Source organism: Mesocricetus auratus, unplaced genomic scaffold (genome assembly GCF_017639785.1).
Source record: "Mesocricetus auratus isolate SY011 unplaced genomic scaffold, BCM_Maur_2.0 Super-Scaffold_100019, whole genome shotgun sequence".
Classification (NCBI taxonomy): Eukaryota; Metazoa; Chordata; class Mammalia; order Rodentia; family Cricetidae; genus Mesocricetus; species Mesocricetus auratus.
Window position 1 is genome coordinate 12,323,482 of NW_024429200.1, and position 18,498 is coordinate 12,341,979.

Below are 18,498 nucleotides of genomic sequence, written 5' to 3' on the forward strand. Positions count from 1 at the left end.
CCATTGGATAGTCTCCCTTATGAAACAGATTGAAGGTCCTTGTTAGACAGCCATGATCCTTGCATTCCTATAATCATTGCACTTGGGGAGACTGAGGCAGAAGGATTGCTAAATTTAAGTCTGTTTTCTTTCTTTGTTTTTTATGGTATTGGGCCCCACAGAATAGGTAAGAACTCTGCTACAGTATCCCCAACCCTCTTCTCACTTTTTATTTTGAAACAGTATTTCAGTAATTTGTCTAGGCTGGCCTTGAACTTGTGTTCCTATTGCCTCAATCTCTGGAATAGATGCGATAACAGAAACAATGCAGAATTATGACCACTAAGGTTGGTGCAGGACTGTAAAGAGTTATCTATTTATTATGTACATAGCATTCTGCCTCCATTCTGCAGGACAGGAGAGGGCACCAGATCTCATTATAGATGGCTGTGAGCCACCATGTGGTTGTTGGGAACTGAACTCAGCCTCTGGAAAAGCAATCAGTGCTCTTAACCTTTGAGCCATCTCTCCGGCCCTTTTCTTTTTCTTTTTAGACGGGGTCTTACTGTTTATCCCTGGCTGGACTGGATCTTGCTATATATAGTCCAGACTGACCTTGAACTCACTGAGATCCTCCTACCTCTGCCTCCTGAGTGTTGGGATTCATGAGCTTGATCCAGTCTAAAAGAGAAACAGCCCCAGGTGGTGGTGGCTCACACTTTTAATCCAGTACTTGGCAGTCACACCCCTTTAATCCCATCACTAGGGAGGTGGAGGCAGGAGTGATATGGCGGAGCAGAGAGAGGAATCTAAGGTGAGAGGACACAGGAGCTTTTGGCAGTCTGAGGATTCGTAGGAAGAGGATCGCTCCTTTGGTCTGAGGATTTGGTAGAGGTAAGAGGTCTCTTTTATGGCTGGCTCCTTTACTTCTCAGACCTTATGCATCTACCCTGTTATTTAACCCCAAGTTTTTATTATTAAGACTTATTAGAAAAATTTTTTTAAAAACCTTCAAAAAAAACCTTCAAAACAAAACAAAACAAAAAAAAAGACTTATTATAACTCGGCCTAGCATTGGTGGCGATTACCTTTAATCCCAGCACATGGGAGGCAGAGGCAGTCGGATCTCTGTGAGTTCAAGTCCAAACTGGTCTACAGAGCGAGTTCCAGGACAGCCTCCAAAAACAATACAGAGAAACCCCGTCTTGAAAAACAAAACAAAACAAAATATATAAGAAAGACTTATTAGAACTCATCCTACAGCTCCTCATTTGAGAAAGGCTATAGGGCATTTCTCATTTAGTGATTGATGGGGCAAGACCCAGCCCATGGTGGGTGGTGCCACCCCTGGGCTGGTGGTCCTGGATTCTGTAAGAAAGCGAGCTGAACAAGCCAGGAAGAGCACGTTAGTACCAGTCGGTCATCCAGCGTTTATCATTTGTTCTTGAGATGTCAGATGTTTGAGAAAGTATTCAGTGTAAGAATTGTCAGCTGTTTGTTTTCTATCTACCCGGCCTCCTCAAACAAATTGCCCAAAGGCAATAACTATTTTCCTTGCCTTCCTGGAGAGCTCCTCTATGAAAGCTGACAATAGTAACCGAGCTGAAATAGAAAATGTTTTCTAGGCAGCAGATGAGCACATTTTAGTAGCTTCTGTGCTTGGCCCTATTCCCTTGTAAGGGGGATCCCAAGCAGGACAAGGCGGGGGTCTTTTCCTTCAGGAGCCAGTAGCCCGTTTGTCTTCTTCGGGGAGCAATTGAAAGAAACCTCATTTGTGGTGGGGGCGGTTGAATAGGTAGGCTTCGATGGAGTGCCCCCACCTTTCTTGCCCAGAACTGTAGGCTGTGATAGGAAGCGCTCCAAGAGGCCACGCAATGGTTCATAGAAGGCCTAAGAAATCTCACCCCGGTGTTTGTTCCCTTTTCCTCCGATGAGGCAAGGAGAAACTAGAAGATACAAGAGGCAGTGTACAGAGGAGGTCCTCCTCAGTTGGGTCCTTGGAGAACACACTCCCTACTCCACCTGGCCATCTACCCATCTACTTCTGAGCCTCTGTGGCGGCGCGGATTGGAGTGACAGAGTGTGGTGCCAAGGGCGGAGCCCACTGGACTCCAGGACCCCTAACCAGCTCCGCCCGAGCCCCGCCCCCAAACCCAGCCCCGCCTCTTGCAGCAGGCCCCGCCCCCTCCCGGGGCGGACTGGGGCTCTTATTGCCCAACCTGGCCCGGGAGCCTCCACGCGGCGAGGCTCCCGCCGCCCAGAGCTGCGGCCTCCGCATGGCATGGAGGAGCCGCTCTCACCCTCACCGGAATCCCGGTTGCTCTCGCCGCCGCCGCTGCAAGGAGGGGGAGCCGCCGCTGCTCCGGAGCCGGGAGCCCGGCAACACCCGGGACATGAGACCGCGGCGCAGCGGTACAGCGCCCGCCTGCTGCAGGCCGGCTACGAGCCCGAGAGGTGACGCCCAGGGCAAAGCGCGCGGGCGCATCCGGGGCGGGCGGCAGAGAAGGGCGCAGCAGCTCCGGGAGACTGGGTGGCGCTGCGGGGGAAGCCAGGGGCAGGTCCCCTCCACCACCTGCACCTCTAACTTCCCCAGATGCAGTTAGACCGCCATGCACCCGACTCTGGCTGGGGGATGCAGGCGGGCACTGTGCAAACAGTTCCGTGCTGCGTTACTCCACTGAGCAGGGGAGAGGGTGCAGGTTTGTCGCTCTCTAAAATTTTATCTCGTGGTCCGACTTAGACTACACTCTCAGCGACTTGGTGCTCGTGGTTCCGACCTCTGCGGTACAAGTAGCGCTTGTTGGAGCCCTGGCCCAACCTTGCTTCCTCCTCAGCTCTGTCTTCCTAGAACTGTGTTCAGTAGGTGTGGGTGTCCGGATTGAGTGTCTCCCTAGGACCAGGTGCAGGGACCTGCTCTTCCTCACCAGGCCCTGCCATCGATGAGGCTGCAGTTGCTTGCTCCCTCAAAAGACTTCGGACCCCCATGCAGGGGTCTGGAAGGCAATGAATGAGGGTCTCTGGAGAGAGTGGGGTCAGTGAACTGGGCTTCCAGGGAACTAGCTGACAAAAGAGACAGCGACTAATCTCTAGGTTGCATCGCAGTTTGGAATGCAATCCTACTGTCCTTCCGGTCCAGGGGATTTGGACTTCTTTCTGTACCCCATCTGCTGGTGCTCAGCAGCTTCGGGAGGTGACCTGGCAGCTGGACCTTGGGGGGAGGGTGGTCTGGAGAATTAGCCAGGTAGCACTGGCCAGGCGCTGGCAGCTTATGTAAGAACTTTTAACGGCTTTAGGGGCTACCAAGGCCAGCCAGCCCCTCTTGCCGTTGCAGGCTGGCTCTGTAGAACTGATTTAGGCTTAGGCAAGCCCCATCCGTTTTTCTAGAGTAGAAACCTAGGTGGGAGGGCTTGAGGTTATAGAGAAGTGCTACTGTAGGAGAGGAAGCACTTGTGCTATAGTTGTATAATGTTATTTCAGAGGTCAGACCTGGGCCCCAGGAGCATCCCTTTGGGGCCGTTCCCAACCTTCCCCTCCCCCACCCCCGCATCGCCGTCCAGTAGAGCCTGTGTAAACCTAAAGGCCCTAGCCAGGCAGTATGAGGTTCAAAACCAGCCGGCTAGACCACTGACTGCCTCCTCCAACCTGGAGCTGTGGGACGAGGCAGTGAGCTTGAGTCCAGTGTCACTGCTCTCTGACTTGAACTTGGGTGATCCACATCCCCTTATCCCAGTTTAACAATGCTAATGTTGTCATTACCTTTTCTCCCCTAAACATGTTTTGAAATCTTGTTCCTCTACACAGTCTCAGATCAGATAGAGTCCTGGGCTGCCTGCCTGAACTTCAGTGCCCCGCTGGACGCTATTCCCCTATTCCCTTGAGCAGCTGCCTTGGACCGGCCCCCTGCCCTTGGAATTGTGAGGTGGGGAGTCTCAGGGGACCAGCTGCCCTTCCTTTCCTTGAAGAGGCCCTCTGGTTGCCTGGTGTCTCCTCCCCATGGAGGAAGCAGCTGGGGAATTGCAGGAAGAGGGAGGAGGGAAGCCAGGGGGATGGATTAAGTCTCTAGAAAAGACAGCCTAACCCAGCCTTGAGCCTGGCAGCTTAGAATAATGGAGAGCTCTGACACAGGCCAAAGCAGGAGGGAGCATGGGAAGACCTGTAATCACTGGGAAGGTGACCCTCCCCGCAGCTTAGCCTGCGCGCCTCCTCTTCTGGGGCCCAAAGTTCTGTGCTGGGGCAGATGCCACATTAAAGTTGCCCTAGATGGTGGGACCCAGCTGCTCTTCTGGGCGCTAGCCTTGGCTGAATCCTGAATCAGAGCTATAGGGAATAGTGGCCCCCAGCTGGCTCCTTAGAAACCCAGAGAGACCATTGGGGCAGGCCGTACTCAGAGTCGGTGACTGGCATGGTGATCTTTTATGTCCAGGGAGGGCAGTTTAGAATGAGCAGGGTGCATCCTCCGGCTGATGTCACTGCGCTGACTCCTGGTAGCAAGTGAGGGATTCTAGTGCTGGCTCCCTGTGTGGCCTGGGCTTCTAGAGTAAATCTAAGTATTGGAGAATCGGAGGGCATCCCTGGCGAGTAGATACCAATGCCTACTTTGCCAAGAACTCCACTAGTCGCTTCTCCTTTTTGATGCTCCACGGCCTTCAGAGCTCCCACCAGGGCCTGTCCTGTACCTTCTGTAATACTTTGAGCTCTCTGGGAGACGTTCCTTTCCCTCTGCTCATGGATGGAACAGCCCATGTTTTCCTGGCAGGGCTCCGGGGGCATCATTGGGGAGACTGGGCACCCTAGAGAGCCTGGTGACTTGGAAGCCTTTGCTCCCCCAGGCCTGGCTGTCAACACACTATGAGGTAAACAAACCCAGCCTTCCTGGGATGGGGAGTAAAGGAGCCACGTAGCGAGCCCTCAAGGCTGGGAGAAGAGTGTCTGTCTCTTTCCCACCCGGTTTTCTTCCCAAACGTGTGGGAACTCCAGGAGGGCAGGCTAGTGGCTAGTGGAAGCTGTTGATCTGTGAGTAACAATGGCCGTCCTGGTCACTTCCACCTTCCTTCATGGGAGTGGATTTGCTACCTAATCTTATTGTCCCTCAGATCGAAACCTGGGCCTTGTTGACCACCCAGAACTGACTACCAAAGTCTTCCCGTGGCAAAAAAAAAAAAAAAAAAAAAAAATTAAAATTAAATTCCCTGCCTCCGTCCTTGTTTGTATGCATACTTGTTTATGCCAAAGTCCCAAACCTTTGATCCTTCCCCGACATCCCACCCCACATTACCATCCCAAATCAAAACAAACTTCTGCTGTAGACTAACATGCCTGGTCTCTAGACCTTGCCGGAGCTGAGGATAAGTGCAGTGTGTGTGTGTGTGTGTGTGTGTGTGTGTGTGTGTGTGTGTGTGTGTAAGTGTAATCTGGGACCAGGAATAGAGAGCCCTTCCTCTTCTGAACTGAAGGGATTGCACCTATGCGTGAGGAGATCCAATAATTGCCAATTAATAGATTGTGCATATATGAGCTCATTTCTGAAAAATACTTTGAAGACTTCAGAGGACTCCAAGGTTTCTGAAATGTCAACAGTGTCATTGTTTAAACATGCTTGCTCCTTAGGAATTGCATGGGGTCCGAGCAAGGAGAGTGGTCCAAGGCCCATCCATGTGTTGGGGAATTGTCCGTTCCGACTGATATTTCAGGGCGCTGGGATTTTATCAGGGTCCAGAGAATGGCTATTGGGAAAGGGCAGAACCAAGTTAGAGGCACCCCTAGGTAGTTAATGGAAAACTACGCCTGCTGTAGCTCTGTGACCTGTGGGGGCGCAGACTAGGGGTGAACCCTGTGAGGTACACTGCTGGGGCGCACGTTGAAGAGCAGCGAAGGGGACATGTCTCCGCCTGGCTTGCCGCGTCCCCTCTTTCTCTGATCTTACTTCCTGCCCGCAACCCTCTCCCTGGTCGCCAGAGTCGAGGTGCCATTGCGGGTGATGGGGCATAAGTGCGGCAGCGGTGGTTGAGCGAGCCGGGCCGGGCCTTTGTGCGACGAGGGGCGGAGGCAGCGGTCCCCGAAGGAGGGGCTGGAGAAGAGGGCGGTGCCCGGGGCCTCCCTCCGCAGCCGCAGCCCCCGCCCCCGGCCCACGGCGGCAGCGTGGCCTCGGTGCGCGTCAGCAGCGGCGGCGGCGGCGGCGGCAGTGGCAGCGGGGCGGCCCACGCGGGTGTTTATGTCGGGTCGCGGTGTCTCCCAGCAGCATGGCGGACTACCTGATCAGCGGCGGCACCGGCTACGTTCCCGAGGACGGGCTCACCGCGCAGCAGCTCTTCGCCAACGCCGATGGCCTCACCTACAAGTAAGCACAGGGATTGGCCCCACCTGGGTGCGCGCACCGCCGCCCGGCGGTCCCGGGCCTCCGCCCCACACGTGCACGGCTGTCCCTCGCTGACGCCCTAATGCCCTCGCCCAATAAGAGTGACTTGGGGCCAGTGGGGGGCTGGACAAGGGAAGGAAGGAGGCTCGCGCCAAGAACAGAGAGGGACGTGGCACAGCGACATCACTGCCCGGGGAGCCTTGACCGATAACGGGCTAGACCCGAGGCCACCCTGCTCCTTGCTGTTTTCCCGTGCACCTTGGCCACCCTGGAGAGGCCTTGGGACCTGTGGGAAGACGAGAAGTACCTTCCTCCCTCAAGCCACACTGTGGAAACACCGAGGACCCAGGATCCCCCCCAGGGGCCCCTTCGGGCAGTAGGATGGCCCTTTCTTTCCATGTCTAGTCCAGCCCGATTTCCACTTGAGCTTCTACCTGCCCACAGGCTGGGACCGGTGCCCTCCATGAAGATTCTGCGCCTATCCCTCAAGCCCACTCCACGTGGCATGTTGGAGAAAGATAGAGACTTACCTGTCTGCCTCAAGCTTAGTTTGCATTTTCCTGTGGGCTCTTGGCCAGTTCTCCCTGCAGGCCTGGCATTAACTGTACCTCCTGGCTGCAGGACAATGTCCCTTGATTGGGGCAGAGTAGTGGTATCTGTGGCCTGTCACCTGTCATCTCTACCCTGGCTCCTAAGCATTCCTGTTTAGGCAGGCACTTTGCCCATCGCTCCCGAGGAGGGTACTCTCTTGCCTGCCCACAGGTGAGGGAGGGATGATTATGTTTAGGAAATGCCCGTAGGCCCCAGGCTTCAGTGTTTCTTTTCTGGCCTCTGAGTGAGAAATGAGCTGCCAAGGGAGGTCAAGGTGGGAATTAAAGCCTTTGCTGCTTTGATGGTCTTTGATGATGACAGAGGGGCTAGATCTTTGATAAGATTTTGACTGGTCTTTTAGGGAAGTTTGTGTGGGGAACTCAGTTTCTTTCTAGGCCTGGCAGCAAATTAATCACAGTGCTCCTATCTGCCCTGTGGCTTTTGTTTCCTGCCCGGGAAGTGCCTCCTGCTTTGCTTAGGCTGGGTGCTGAGTGTTTCTAAAGTGCAGGCGTTTGCTTGGGAGTGTGTCTATCTAGGCTTGCTATGGCTTCAAGAAGACTATTGGCCTGTGGCAGTGTGTACCTCAAGTACCGCCTAGGCCTGTCCTTCCTTCCTGGGCTTCGCTTGACAGCTGCCGTGCTCTGGCTGGTCCTAATTGTGTGGACTTCTGGCTGTCCTTTCCCTTGTGTGTTGGTTGCTCCTGTCCCAGTGCCTGGTCTGTCAGAGCATGCCCTGAGCTCAGTTCTCTGGGGTCCTTCCAGCTGCTTTGAACCTTGTGTGACTCAGCAGTCCCAGCACTGTCCTGGAACTTACTCTGTAGACCAGGCTGGCCTAGAACTCCCAGAGATTCGCCTGCCTCTGCCTCCCCAGTGCTGGGATTAAAGGCATACGCCACCACACCTGTCAAGACATATCTCAAACCAGGCATGATGATGGCACATGCGTGTAATCCCAGCAGGCTGAAGCAAGAGGATCATAAATCCAAGGTCATATTAGACAACATAGTGAAATACTTTTCCAAAAGGGACAAAAGAAACCAGGTATGGTGGCTCTTGTCTGTAATTTCATCACTTGAAGAAGGTGAGCTTGGCATTATCTTTGGCTGCACAGCCTGGGCTACACAAGACCTTGTCTCTAAAAACAAACAAAATTTAAAAAACAACAGATTAAGCGGTCTTCAGAGGTATGCATTCTGTCTGCTGTGTGTGATCATATAGAGAACTTCCGTGTCCTTTCACAAGCTCTGGGTGACCTCCAGATCCATAGGCCTTCTGCTGTTGTTGACTCTAGTTCTTGAGGTTGAAGCCATCAGGACACTACGGGGGTGTGGTGAGGGAGGGGCCTGATGATGGGGCAGCGGGGCCGGATGCCAGCCTCTCTCCCTTCTACCCATCTAGGATGACAGGCAAGCCCTGGTCCTTTTGGGCATCCCACCCACCAGTCTTTCTCCTTCTGTCTCCACAGCGACTTCCTGATCCTCCCAGGATTCATAGACTTCATAGCTGATGAAGTGGTGAGCTCCTCTTCCTTTGACTCAAGGAGGGGGCTGAATTCCTGCTCAAGGGCAGGTTGTGGGAGAGGTTTCCCTGGGGGATGTGTTGTGGCTATTACCCTTATTGTTGTGGGAGGAACTGGCACGCTGGCAAAGGGTCATGCCTGAACGGGGCAGAGGCATCTGGGCTGGGGTGGGGGATCCTGGAGAGTATTGAGTGGCAGCCTCACAGGGGTTTAAAGGATGCTGTCACCAAAGAAGTTGGAGCATAGGTTCAGAAGAGGCCCTGTGAGGAGAGGGGTTGGGAGTGGCTGCTTTATTATATAGACAATGAGGATTGGCCCTTGTCTGAAATGCTGAGCAAGGACTATGCTCTAAAATTATCGGCACTTTGAATACAGTGTTCAGTGATTGGGCACTGACCCATAATGGACAAGAACTGGCAAGAGGGTTTGAAGGAATAGGACTGGGTGGGGGGATGGGCAGGGAGGACTTTGGACAGTTACAAGGGAACGAAATGCTTTGCTTTCCACGAGGGGCTAGCAATGAGCCGTATCAATGAATAATTAGCTAGGCATCAGAGAAGAGTAATGATGATAGTATAAGTCAGTTTAGTAAAATATGCAGTGATCCTGCCTTGAATTCACACCCGTTTAAAACACCTGTTTCTGTGTTTCCATTCTCACGAAAGGCCCGAGAGCCTGCATGTGCCTAGACGGTTTGCATACTGAGAAAACTCAGGTTTAGCCTGTGTGTATAGAGCTGACTAAGACAGATTTTTGGAGGGGAAATTTGAGCTATTCTGGTTGTTCCCTTCTGGTAGCAATCGGGAAGGCCCTGGCCTCTGAGTTTAACCAAGTTTACTGAGCATCCTGGCTTTGGGCCAGACTCTGGTCTGGCTGCTAGAGAGAGCTAGAAAGACATCTGCCTGATCAGGAAGGGTCAGGAAAGTGGTGATTACTTGTGGCATGATGGAAGAAGAGAAGGTATGATTTTCTGGGCATGGGCTCTGCACACACTCTGTGATGTGTGTGCTTCAGGGGGCCTGTGAGTCTCACAAGTTTTTAAGCCAGAGTCTGTTTGGAGGGTTTGGGGGCTAGATCAGTAGTTATTGGCTCGAATCTCAGAAGGGTCCATGGTCTGGCCTTATGTAAAGTATAGGCAGACAACCTGCAAATGTATTTAGGTGGAGTGTCTCTTATCCAGAATACTCAAGACCAAGTGATTTTAGATTTGATTTTTCTTTGAATGGCCCTAATTGTAACCCAAAACTCATTTATATTGTATTTACACCTTACATGCTTCCTGAAGATAATTTTATACAGTGCTTTTTCTTCATTTGAAAGTGACCTGCCATATGGGGTCAGGTGTGGGACATTGTACTTATGATCACGTCACTACTCAGAACACTTTAGGTGTTTTTTTTTTTTTGGTTTTTCGAGACAGGGTTTCTCTGTATTGTTTTGGAGCCTGTCCTGGAACTCGTTTGGTAGACCAGGCTTGGTCTTGAACTCACAGAGATCCACCTGCCTCTGTCTCCCAAGTGCTGGGATTAAAGGCGTGCGCCACCACTGCCCGGCTAGAACACTTTAGGTTTTAAAGTACTTTGGATTTGGGATCTTCAGATTAGGGATCCTATGTTAACTATCCTGACCCTTGTCTTGAGCCCTAGACCCTTAGCCGTTTATGTCCCTACATGGCTAGTAGGTGCCTTCCTGGTCCTCACTTTGCCACCAGTCCTTGTCACCTAGAACCCACTTACTGTGCTTCTGGTGTCACTTGGCCTTGGCCTCCCCTCCCCTCTCCTCACTCCTCTCTCCCCATCTCCCTCCTTCCCTCCTCCTTACTGTTCTTTTTGGTCTCATATAATCTGGACTGGCCTAGAATTTGGTATTAGTCAAGGCTAGCCTTGAACTCCTTATCTTCCTGCCTCATTTTGGGATTATGGGCCTGGTATTCCTTGTGGCTTTCATCCCAACTGAAATGACCTTGTCCCTGTGCCTCATGTCTTCTGTCTTTCCAAGTGGAACGGTCAGCTCCCCGAGAGTACTGCTCACTGCTATGCCCCCAGGGCCCATCCTATGCAGGGTACGGATGCTGGCAAATGTTTGTTCCGTGCTGATAAAACCCTTCAGTGGACCATGCTTCCACCTTTAGGACCTAACATCAGCCCTGACCCGGAAGATCACACTGAAGACGCCACTGATCTCTTCTCCCATGGACACTGTGACAGAGGCGGACATGGCCATTGCGATGGCTGTGAGTCTCTTGCCTGGGTGGGGACTCCAGGGCAGGTGGGGGTGGGGGGTGAACAGGAATGGGCTGTGCAAAGGGGCAGGACAGAGGAGGCTAGCCCTTGGCTCTTACCACACTTCCTTTCTGTACCAGCTCATGGGAGGAATTGGTTTCATTCACCACAACTGCACCCCAGAGTTCCAGGCCAATGAAGTACGGAAGGTCAAGGCAAGTGCTGGTCCCCTCCCCGAAAAGATGCATCCAACTTCATCCTCTAGCTAACAGATGTGGTCCGGGTGCCCTTCCTCACGATGGGATACGGGCCCAGCCCTCCTCTTCCATTGGGCCTCACCCCATCGAGGGCTCTGGCTTCTCATCGGCACACCAGAGTTCCCTTTGTCCCTTGTGGTCAGGCTACATGCCACCTCTGGATTTCTTGCAGCTCTTTTCTTCTGCCCACAGAAGTTTGAACAAGGCTTCATCACAGACCCTGTGGTCCTGAGCCCTTCACATACCGTGGGTGATGTTCTGGAGGCCAAGATACGACATGGCTTCTCCGGCATCCCTATCACTGCTACGGGCACCATGGGAAGCAAGCTGGTGGGCATCGTTACCTCCCGAGACATCGACTTCCTTGCTGAGAAGGACCACACCACCCTCCTCAGTGAGGTGCTTGCAGGGCAGGGAATGCAGAGCTGAAACACAGGGGGGACTCCGCCCTCAGGGGTCCCAGATTGGTGCCTGTGACCAGGGACCTTAGGGAGGCCTGGTCCTTCTCTCTCACCTGCCAACCTGCAGGCAAATGTTCCTGGCCCCACAGGTGATGACGCCACGGATCGAGCTGGTGGTGGCTCCAGCAGGGGTGACGTTGAAAGAGGCAAATGAGATCTTGCAGCGCAGCAAGAAAGGTACCAAGGAGGCGCCATCCCAGCCCCATTTCCTCTACAGTAGGACTGCCATTGTTTCCCAGCCTTTCACGTTGGCCCAGTAATGACACTAGGTCTTGGGGAAAACTTGAATAACCCTAGGCAGCCTGGAGCAGGATCCCTGATACTCTGCCACTGGATTGCAGAAGCTATTTCCCAATTCAGTGTCTTCCCAGTATGTTTTCCCAACTCGTCCTGAGAGGTGCCTGCTGGTCGTAGTCAAAGAGCTCTCTGTTCCTAAAAGTCTGGGAAAGGGCTGAGTTTGTGGTGCAAAGGTGGAGTTTGCATTTAACATGGGAGGCCCTGGGTCCCATCCCTAGCAAAGCAAAGGTCTGGGGAGTGCCGCTTTCTACGCCTCCCATGAGCCAGCAAGGTGGACCAGTGCAGAAGGACACTTGCCCCCAAGCCAGATGATCCGAATTCTATCCCAGGAGCCCATGTGTCAGAAAGAGGGGACCGACTCTGGCAAGTTGTCTGGTCTCCATATGTGCAGCATAGCATGCACGCACAGACAGTTTAAGAAGGAAGTACACACGGGGTGCAGCGTAGCACTCACATAGCAACATGGTGCAGGACGTGGTGGCTCGTGCCTGTATTCCCAGCGCTTCAGAGGGAGAAGCAGGAGGATTTTAAGTTCAGGGCTACATGATAAAACCTTGTCTCAAAAAATTACCCATGTGACCAGGCATGGCGGCACACGCCTTTAATTCCAGCACTGGGGAGATAGAGGCAGGTGGATCTCTCTGTAATCTGAGGACAGCCTGGTCTACATATCGAGTCCCAGGACAGCCAGAGCTACACAGTGAGACCATGTGTCAAAAACCAAACAAAAAGAAGAAAAAAGAAAAAAGTTACCAATTGGCTTCTCAAAGCCCTTCAGTAAAATATATTTGACAGGGAAGTTGTTTGTATAACTTTCACTATGTCCCTGGGGGCTATTGCTTCCCAGGTCCCCAGTGGAGGGTTCTTTGTGGTTTGTAATAGGCAGGGAGGACCCAAGTCGTTCCCTCAGGGCAATCGCACATAGTGCCCTGTCTGGGTACTTTGTGCTGTGAGCTGGCCCCCAGGTTAAAGACTGCCAAAGCTCGGGGGTCAGGACTCTGTCCAGGCACCAAGACCCGGAGAATCTTAGCAACTTTGGGAAGGTTCTTTGCTTCCTGTCCCTTGGGACGAGGCCCAGAGGTGGGTGCTGCCACCTAGTGGCTGATCCAGGTACTTCAGTGGTCTCTGGTTCCGTTTTCGTCATCTTCCTGTCCACCCCAACACCTGCTTCTCTTTCCTCCTGGTCAGGGAAGCTGCCCATAGTCAACGATCAAGATGAGCTGGTAGCCATCATTGCACGCACAGACCTGAAGAAGAACAGAGACTACCCTCTGGCCTCCAAGGACTCCCACAAACAGCTGCTGTGCGGGGCAGCCGTGGGCACCCGGGAAGATGACAAATACCGCCTGGACCTGCTCACTCAGGCTGGCGCTGATGTCATAGTACTAGTAAGGAGGTGGTTGGTGGGCTCTCGGCATCAGGCTTGAGTCCTGTACAGCCCTATTGAGCCTCAGCCCCCCCCCCGTCACTTTTCTTTCTCTCTGCTGCTCTGATGTCAGAATTAGGCTAACCGTAGAGCCCAGAACAAACTGCTATCCCTCCAAGGGCTCTCTCCACATACAAGTTTATTTTCCCTGTACAATTACAATTCGCATTCACTGAGGGGCCTCCGCTGGCCAGGCACTGAGATGGGTTTTATAGATGTCCGCTTGCTTAATCTTTGCAGCAGCTCCTTGAGTTCCAGCTGCCATTCCCAATCATAGATGCCGAAACCGAGGCTCAGAGTAGTTCAGTGACTTCACTGGGCTAGTGAGTTGGCAGGCTAATAATATCTGTTTGTCATGGGAATGGACTTGTACAGGAAGTAGGAACAGGCTACACCTGCGAGTTAGTACCAGTGGGTTTGTTAAGCTTTATGACGGGCAAAGCAGGCCCTTCTGAGAGAATCCGCTAAGAGTTGTCAGGTAACTTTCCAGAAAGAGTGAGTGCTCTGGTTCCTAATTCGTATGATTTCAGGGATCCATCCTCCTGCAGTGAGGGGACTTGGCTGTGTCGCCTGAGCTTTTCTGTCCCCGTTCACAGGATTCATCCCAGGGGAACTCAGTGTATCAGATCGCCATGGTACACTACATCAAGCAGAAGTACCCCCACCTCCAGGTGATTGGGGGAAATGGTGAGTGCGGGGTGGCCCTTCTCAGTCCCCAGAACTCCGGATGCGGCAAGGGGTAGTAGGATGGGCGTGGCCTGGCACTTTAGGTTGGGGAGGTAGAGTAAGATCCTAGGATGTTCCTGGGCAGGGTGGGGACACTTCCCTCACATCCCTCTTCTGCGTCCTCCATCCCCAGTGGTGACAGCAGCTCAGGCCAAGAACCTGATTGATGCTGGCGTGGACGGGCTTCGTGTGGGCATGGGCTGTGGCTCCATCTGCATCACCCAGGAAGGTGGGTACCCATGGGGAAGGAGGGGCCATTTAGGACCACCCTGGCCAAGATGGCCTCCCAGCCTCGCTTTTGTATTATAAATACATGGCTGTCTGCCTCACTAGGCTTTCTCAGGGCGTGGGTTCAGAATGGCCCATGCCTAGGCTTTACCCTGTCTTGGGATGATTGAAGGAAGAGGCAGATAGTGTAGACAGATGAGGGCAAGTGAGTTTTCTGAGTGGACCACCTTGCTTTGAGACCTGGTTGTGGAGACTGTCTGGATTGGGTTGGTACGGCACTTTACTGTAAGGTGTGTGTTGGAAGAAGCTGAGGGCTTGGATCGTGCCTAAGGAATGAAGAAAACCTATCTCATTAGAAAACCACACGCCACGTGTAATAGTTGAGGGGAACTCCCCAAGGGGGAGGGAAAGAGAGAAAGGGAATATAAGAGCAAAACCAGGGCTGGAGAGACGGCTCAGCTGTTAAAGGCTAGGCTCACAACCAAAAATACAAGAGCAAAACCAAAGGAAGCCGTAAGAGCCCAACTCTGGTATTAGCTGCCAGTACAGAAGACTCCTTCACAGGGAGTGGGACCTGCCCAGCAGAGGAAGCTAGAAACCACCAGTCTTGAGGTCCTGTTTTCTGGAGGCTGGCACTGGTCCCCTGGTTCATATCCCTTGTGATGCTGTTGGTGGTGGCTGGCTTAGGCACCTAGAATGGCATTCCTTCCGCTGTTGCCGTTGGGTCCCGCCTTAGGCCTCAGGAGCGCCATCTCTCCCCATCCCTCTCCATTAGAGGTGGTAGACACAAGAAGGGACCACTGACTCATGTCTGCCCTGGGCATCCCACTTTTCTCAGTGATGGCCTGCGGCCGACCCCAGGGCACCGCCGTCTACAAGGTGGCTGAGTATGCCCGGCGCTTTGGGGTGCCGGTAATAGCTGATGGTGGCATCCAGACCGTGGGCCACGTGGTCAAGGCCCTGGCACTCGGAGCGTCCACAGGTGAGGAGAACGCTTTGGGTTGAGCAGGCGGAGCTGGGAGCCAAGGGGACAGTTGAAATATTGTGGAGGAGGAAGCATTCATCCCTCAACCTTGACCTCTGTAGTGATGATGGGCTCCCTGCTGGCTGCCACCACGGAGGCCCCTGGCGAGTACTTCTTCTCCGATGGGGTGAGGCTTAAGAAGTACCGGGGTATGGGTTCCCTGGACGCCATGGAGAAGAGCAGCAGCAGCCAGAAGAGATACTTCAGGTTGGTCTTCATGCCCTTGACCTCAGGCTGCAGCCATCCGGGTATCCCAGTTTTGGAAATTCACAGACACATAAGTGGCAGATGCAGCCTGACCCGGCCAGAGCCTGGGATGCTTGACCCGGAGGCCACGTTGTCTCTGCTGCTGCCTAGTGTGTGTCTGTGGCTGCTGAGGGGACGCTCCTGGGTGTACCCTTCCTGCCTGTACCCTGGAGAGGTGGGGGTGGGGTCTGTGAGCCTTGGGCTGCTGGGCTCAGCCTCCCCACTCTCCATGCAGTGAGGGGGATAAGGTGAAGATTGCACAGGGTGTCTCGGGATCCATCCAGGATAAAGGCTCCATTCAGAAGTTTGTGCCCTACCTCATAGCGGGGATCCAGCATGGCTGCCAGGATATTGGGGCCCAAAGCCTGTCCGTCCTGCGGTGAGTGCTGTAACTTGAGGGGGGCAGCAGAGGGTCTCGGCTTCCCTCCCTCCTCCTCTTTTTCTGGGATGCTCTTGACCTATTCACCTGCCCACCTCCCAGATCCATGATGTACTCAGGAGAGCTCAAGTTTGAGAAGCGGACCATGTCGGCCCAGATAGAAGGCGGCGTGCATGGCCTACACTCGTAAGTCGGTAGCCTCTGCTGGTGCTGGGTTGGGCAGATTCAAAGCACAGAGGTTCCAGGGGCCAGGTGACCTCTCTGTCAACCCTGTTCACCCTGGAACCTTGTCACGGAGCCCTCATGTGCAGGCTGACTGCTAGCCCTTCCCAGGCTCCCAAGGTCTTGCTTGCTCTGGAAGCTTGGTGGCTGGTGGCAGGGGCTGGTAGTGCTGGGGTCTTGCTGGTGGTGGCCCCAGGCAGGCAGCCAGGCAGAAAATGGGGGCACGACCCCTCTGGTGGGGAGACGGGCAGAGAGACAGATGCCAGGCCCCGTGCTGGTGTGACTGTGGGTTGGGGGCTGAGCTAGTTGGCAGCAGTAGTTATAGGCGCGCAGCCCGCCCTGGTCAAGAGGACACATCCCTAAGCATAGGCGGGCATCTAACTTGTCTCTCTTTCTGCCCTACCCTCCCATAGCTATACCTTTCTGCCGTGTAAGTAACTGCGCTGCCGGGGCCAGGCGTAGACTAGAGCAGGGGCAGTCTGGGTGGGCCATGGGCTGGGAGAATGGGGACTGTGTGGGACGTGATACTGGTGTACAATCAAGGGACACAGACCCCGGTGGAACCTTCTAGTCCTCCAAGCACCGTAGTGGAGGAGGCCAGCCACAGCCCCTCATCTAACCAAATATAAATCAAATTCTGAGGTACTAAGAGATACCTGTGATTCCAGGCCTGGGCTACCGCATTATGAGGGACCTGAGTCATCATTCGTGGGGGGCACAGGGCAAACAGGGCTCCAAAGGTCGAGCTAGTTGCAGTCTGCTCCATGACGATAGTTTTGCTTTCCTGGGCACCAAGGACAATCCACTCAGGTGTGGCAGTGACTGGAAGGAGCAAAGCTGTCTCTGGGACTGGCGTGGTTTTTCATGGAGCCCTGGAAGACAGGGGTTCAGGGCCACCTCTGCCTCTTCTGGCCCCCTGGCTGAGAGGCAAACTGTTCAGCCCCTCGCCGTCTCCCAGAGATGGGGGATCTTGGGCAAGAGGATGCTGGGAAGGGGGTGGGGCCCGCACGCCTTCTCTTAGTTCTCTCACTTGCTTTGCTTTCACAGTTACGAGAAGCGGCTGTACTGAGGACAGCAGTGGAGGCCAAGGCAGTGGAGGGAGTGAGCCTCGGGGTCCCACCCCAGGAACTGCCACCCTCCATAACTGAGTGGTCCACAGACTTGCACTATGGGTTCCCCAGCTCCTTTCCGGGGAGAGGAGTGGCGTCTCCGAGGGGACTGTGGCCCCTTCTGGGCAACCCCACAGAGTCAGGTAGCTCCCTGTGCCAGCTGCCCCGTGAGATCCTCTGGGGCCCCCCCTTCCTCAGCCCCCTGAGCCCAGCCAGCCTTGGCTCACAGGCCCCATGCCTGTCTCAGGTCCTTTCTCGCTGCCGCCTGCTCTGACCGACCCCTGGGGAAGCTGGCCCCTCCTGGCTTCTCCTGTAGGGCACCTCTCTCGCTGCCCCCTTCCCCCCAGGAAATGGTGCTCTCCTGACCCTGCCTCTGGCCCATCCCTGGACTTCTGTCCTCAGCCATGTGGCACTTTGGGTTCTGGACCTAGGCCAGAGGGAGGTCTCTGCCCCCTTCCTCTGGCTTGAGGCTCCCACGGGCCCTGCTCCAAAGCCCACTCCCCCATCTCTGAACCTGGGGAGGGCCTGATTATGACCACCTGCCCGTCATCCCCGAGTCACCCTCATCCCCAGGTGTACCGTTCCTGCCCTCTCCACCCAGCTGCAGTTGAAGGCTTTAACTTTGCACACTTTGGGGTCACAAGTACATCATTGTATATTAAATAATCTGAATACATCAAGCAGTTATCAATGCCTCTGCCATTCCTGTTTCTGTCCTCTGACCGAAGAGCGGCTGGCCCCTATCCTGGTAGTGACTGGGAAGTCCCATCAGGGCCTGGCCTCTACAGGAAGATGAGGAGGGGGATACCACACTTGAGGGTGTCCTGATGCGGGTGGGCCATTTGATAGGAAGTCTCCCAGGCCCGAGTGCAACTAGGAAGTATCACAGAAGGGTTCACTGTAGCTCCCACTGCAACCTTGAACAGGTGGGAGTACGGTATGGAAGCTTTGGCCCTGACCACCCAACACCTGTGACCTCACCAGTGGAACCAGGCAGATAGATGGGTCAGCTGCCGTTGCTTGCTGTGACACAAGACTGTTTGCAGCTTCTGTCTCCCTGCTGAACAGATGATGCTTTCCAAAGTCTCTGGAAACATGTCTGGATGTCCTAGCAGGGGATGGCAGCTTACTTGGACAACCTAGATGGAAGACCTGGTCTCTAGAGTTGAGAGGTCTTGGGACAGTCACAATGTTTTGCCACACCACTGGTAGAAGTCGGCAGTGGTCGCAAAGCTGTCCTACCTTGGCATAATCACCACTCAGGTGGGCAGAGTGGAAGATGCCCTGGAAATGCCCCAGTGCAGGGAAGATCAGAGGGTAGGAAATGCCCTGGTTTGTGATAATGATCCAGAAATGCTCCTGTGATTACCAAGGTTGGGTTCTGTAGGACCCAGTTGACACACCTTGAAGATGGCTGCCTTCACCCAGGACCCACTTGCAGTAAGCTGTGGGCCTGGA

General features: G+C 54.0%; 1 protein-coding gene across 4 annotated transcripts; it reads left to right on the top strand.

Annotated features, from left to right (window-relative positions):
- Positions 1-2,185: 2,185 nt before the first annotated feature.
- Impdh1 (inosine monophosphate dehydrogenase 1) lies at positions 2,186-17,720 on the top strand. Of its 4 annotated transcripts, none has more exons than XM_040728570.1 (16): positions 2,186-2,433; positions 6,215-6,316; positions 8,390-8,438; positions 10,575-10,676; positions 10,806-10,880; positions 11,115-11,321; positions 11,473-11,560; positions 12,869-13,068; positions 13,703-13,793; positions 13,966-14,061; positions 14,899-15,042; positions 15,147-15,291; positions 15,566-15,709; positions 15,812-15,895; positions 16,345-16,361; positions 16,979-17,720. In XM_040728570.1, exons 1-16 carry the CDS (start codon positions 2,261-2,263, stop codon positions 17,077-17,079), a joined length of 1,818 nt encoding a protein of 605 aa, XP_040584504.1. In that variant the 5' UTR covers positions 2,186-2,260; the 3' UTR covers positions 17,080-17,720. The 4 variants fall into 4 exon arrangements, with proteins under 4 accessions (XP_040584504.1, XP_040584505.1, XP_005078132.1 ...); XM_040728571.1 differs by having other exon boundaries at positions 6,218-6,316; XM_005078075.4 differs by lacking the exon at positions 16,345-16,361 and having other exon boundaries at positions 2,187-2,433.
- Positions 17,721-18,498: the final 778 nt, after the last annotated feature.

What these genes read in the sequence shown, in the direction of transcription:
- Impdh1 (XM_040728570.1), top strand. Translation starts at nt 2,261, where the DNA reads ATGGAGGAGCCGCTCTCACCCTCACCGGAATCCCGGTTGCTCTCGCCG. An exon ending in ACATGGCCATTGCGATGGCT is followed by an intron (nt 10,677 to 10,805) that starts GTGAGTCTCTTG and finishes TTTCTGTACCAG; the next exon opens with CTCATGGGAGGAATTGGTTT. An exon ending in AGCCAGAAGAGATACTTCAG is followed by an intron (nt 15,292 to 15,565) that starts GTTGGTCTTCAT and finishes CTCTCCATGCAG; the next exon opens with TGAGGGGGATAAGGTGAAGA.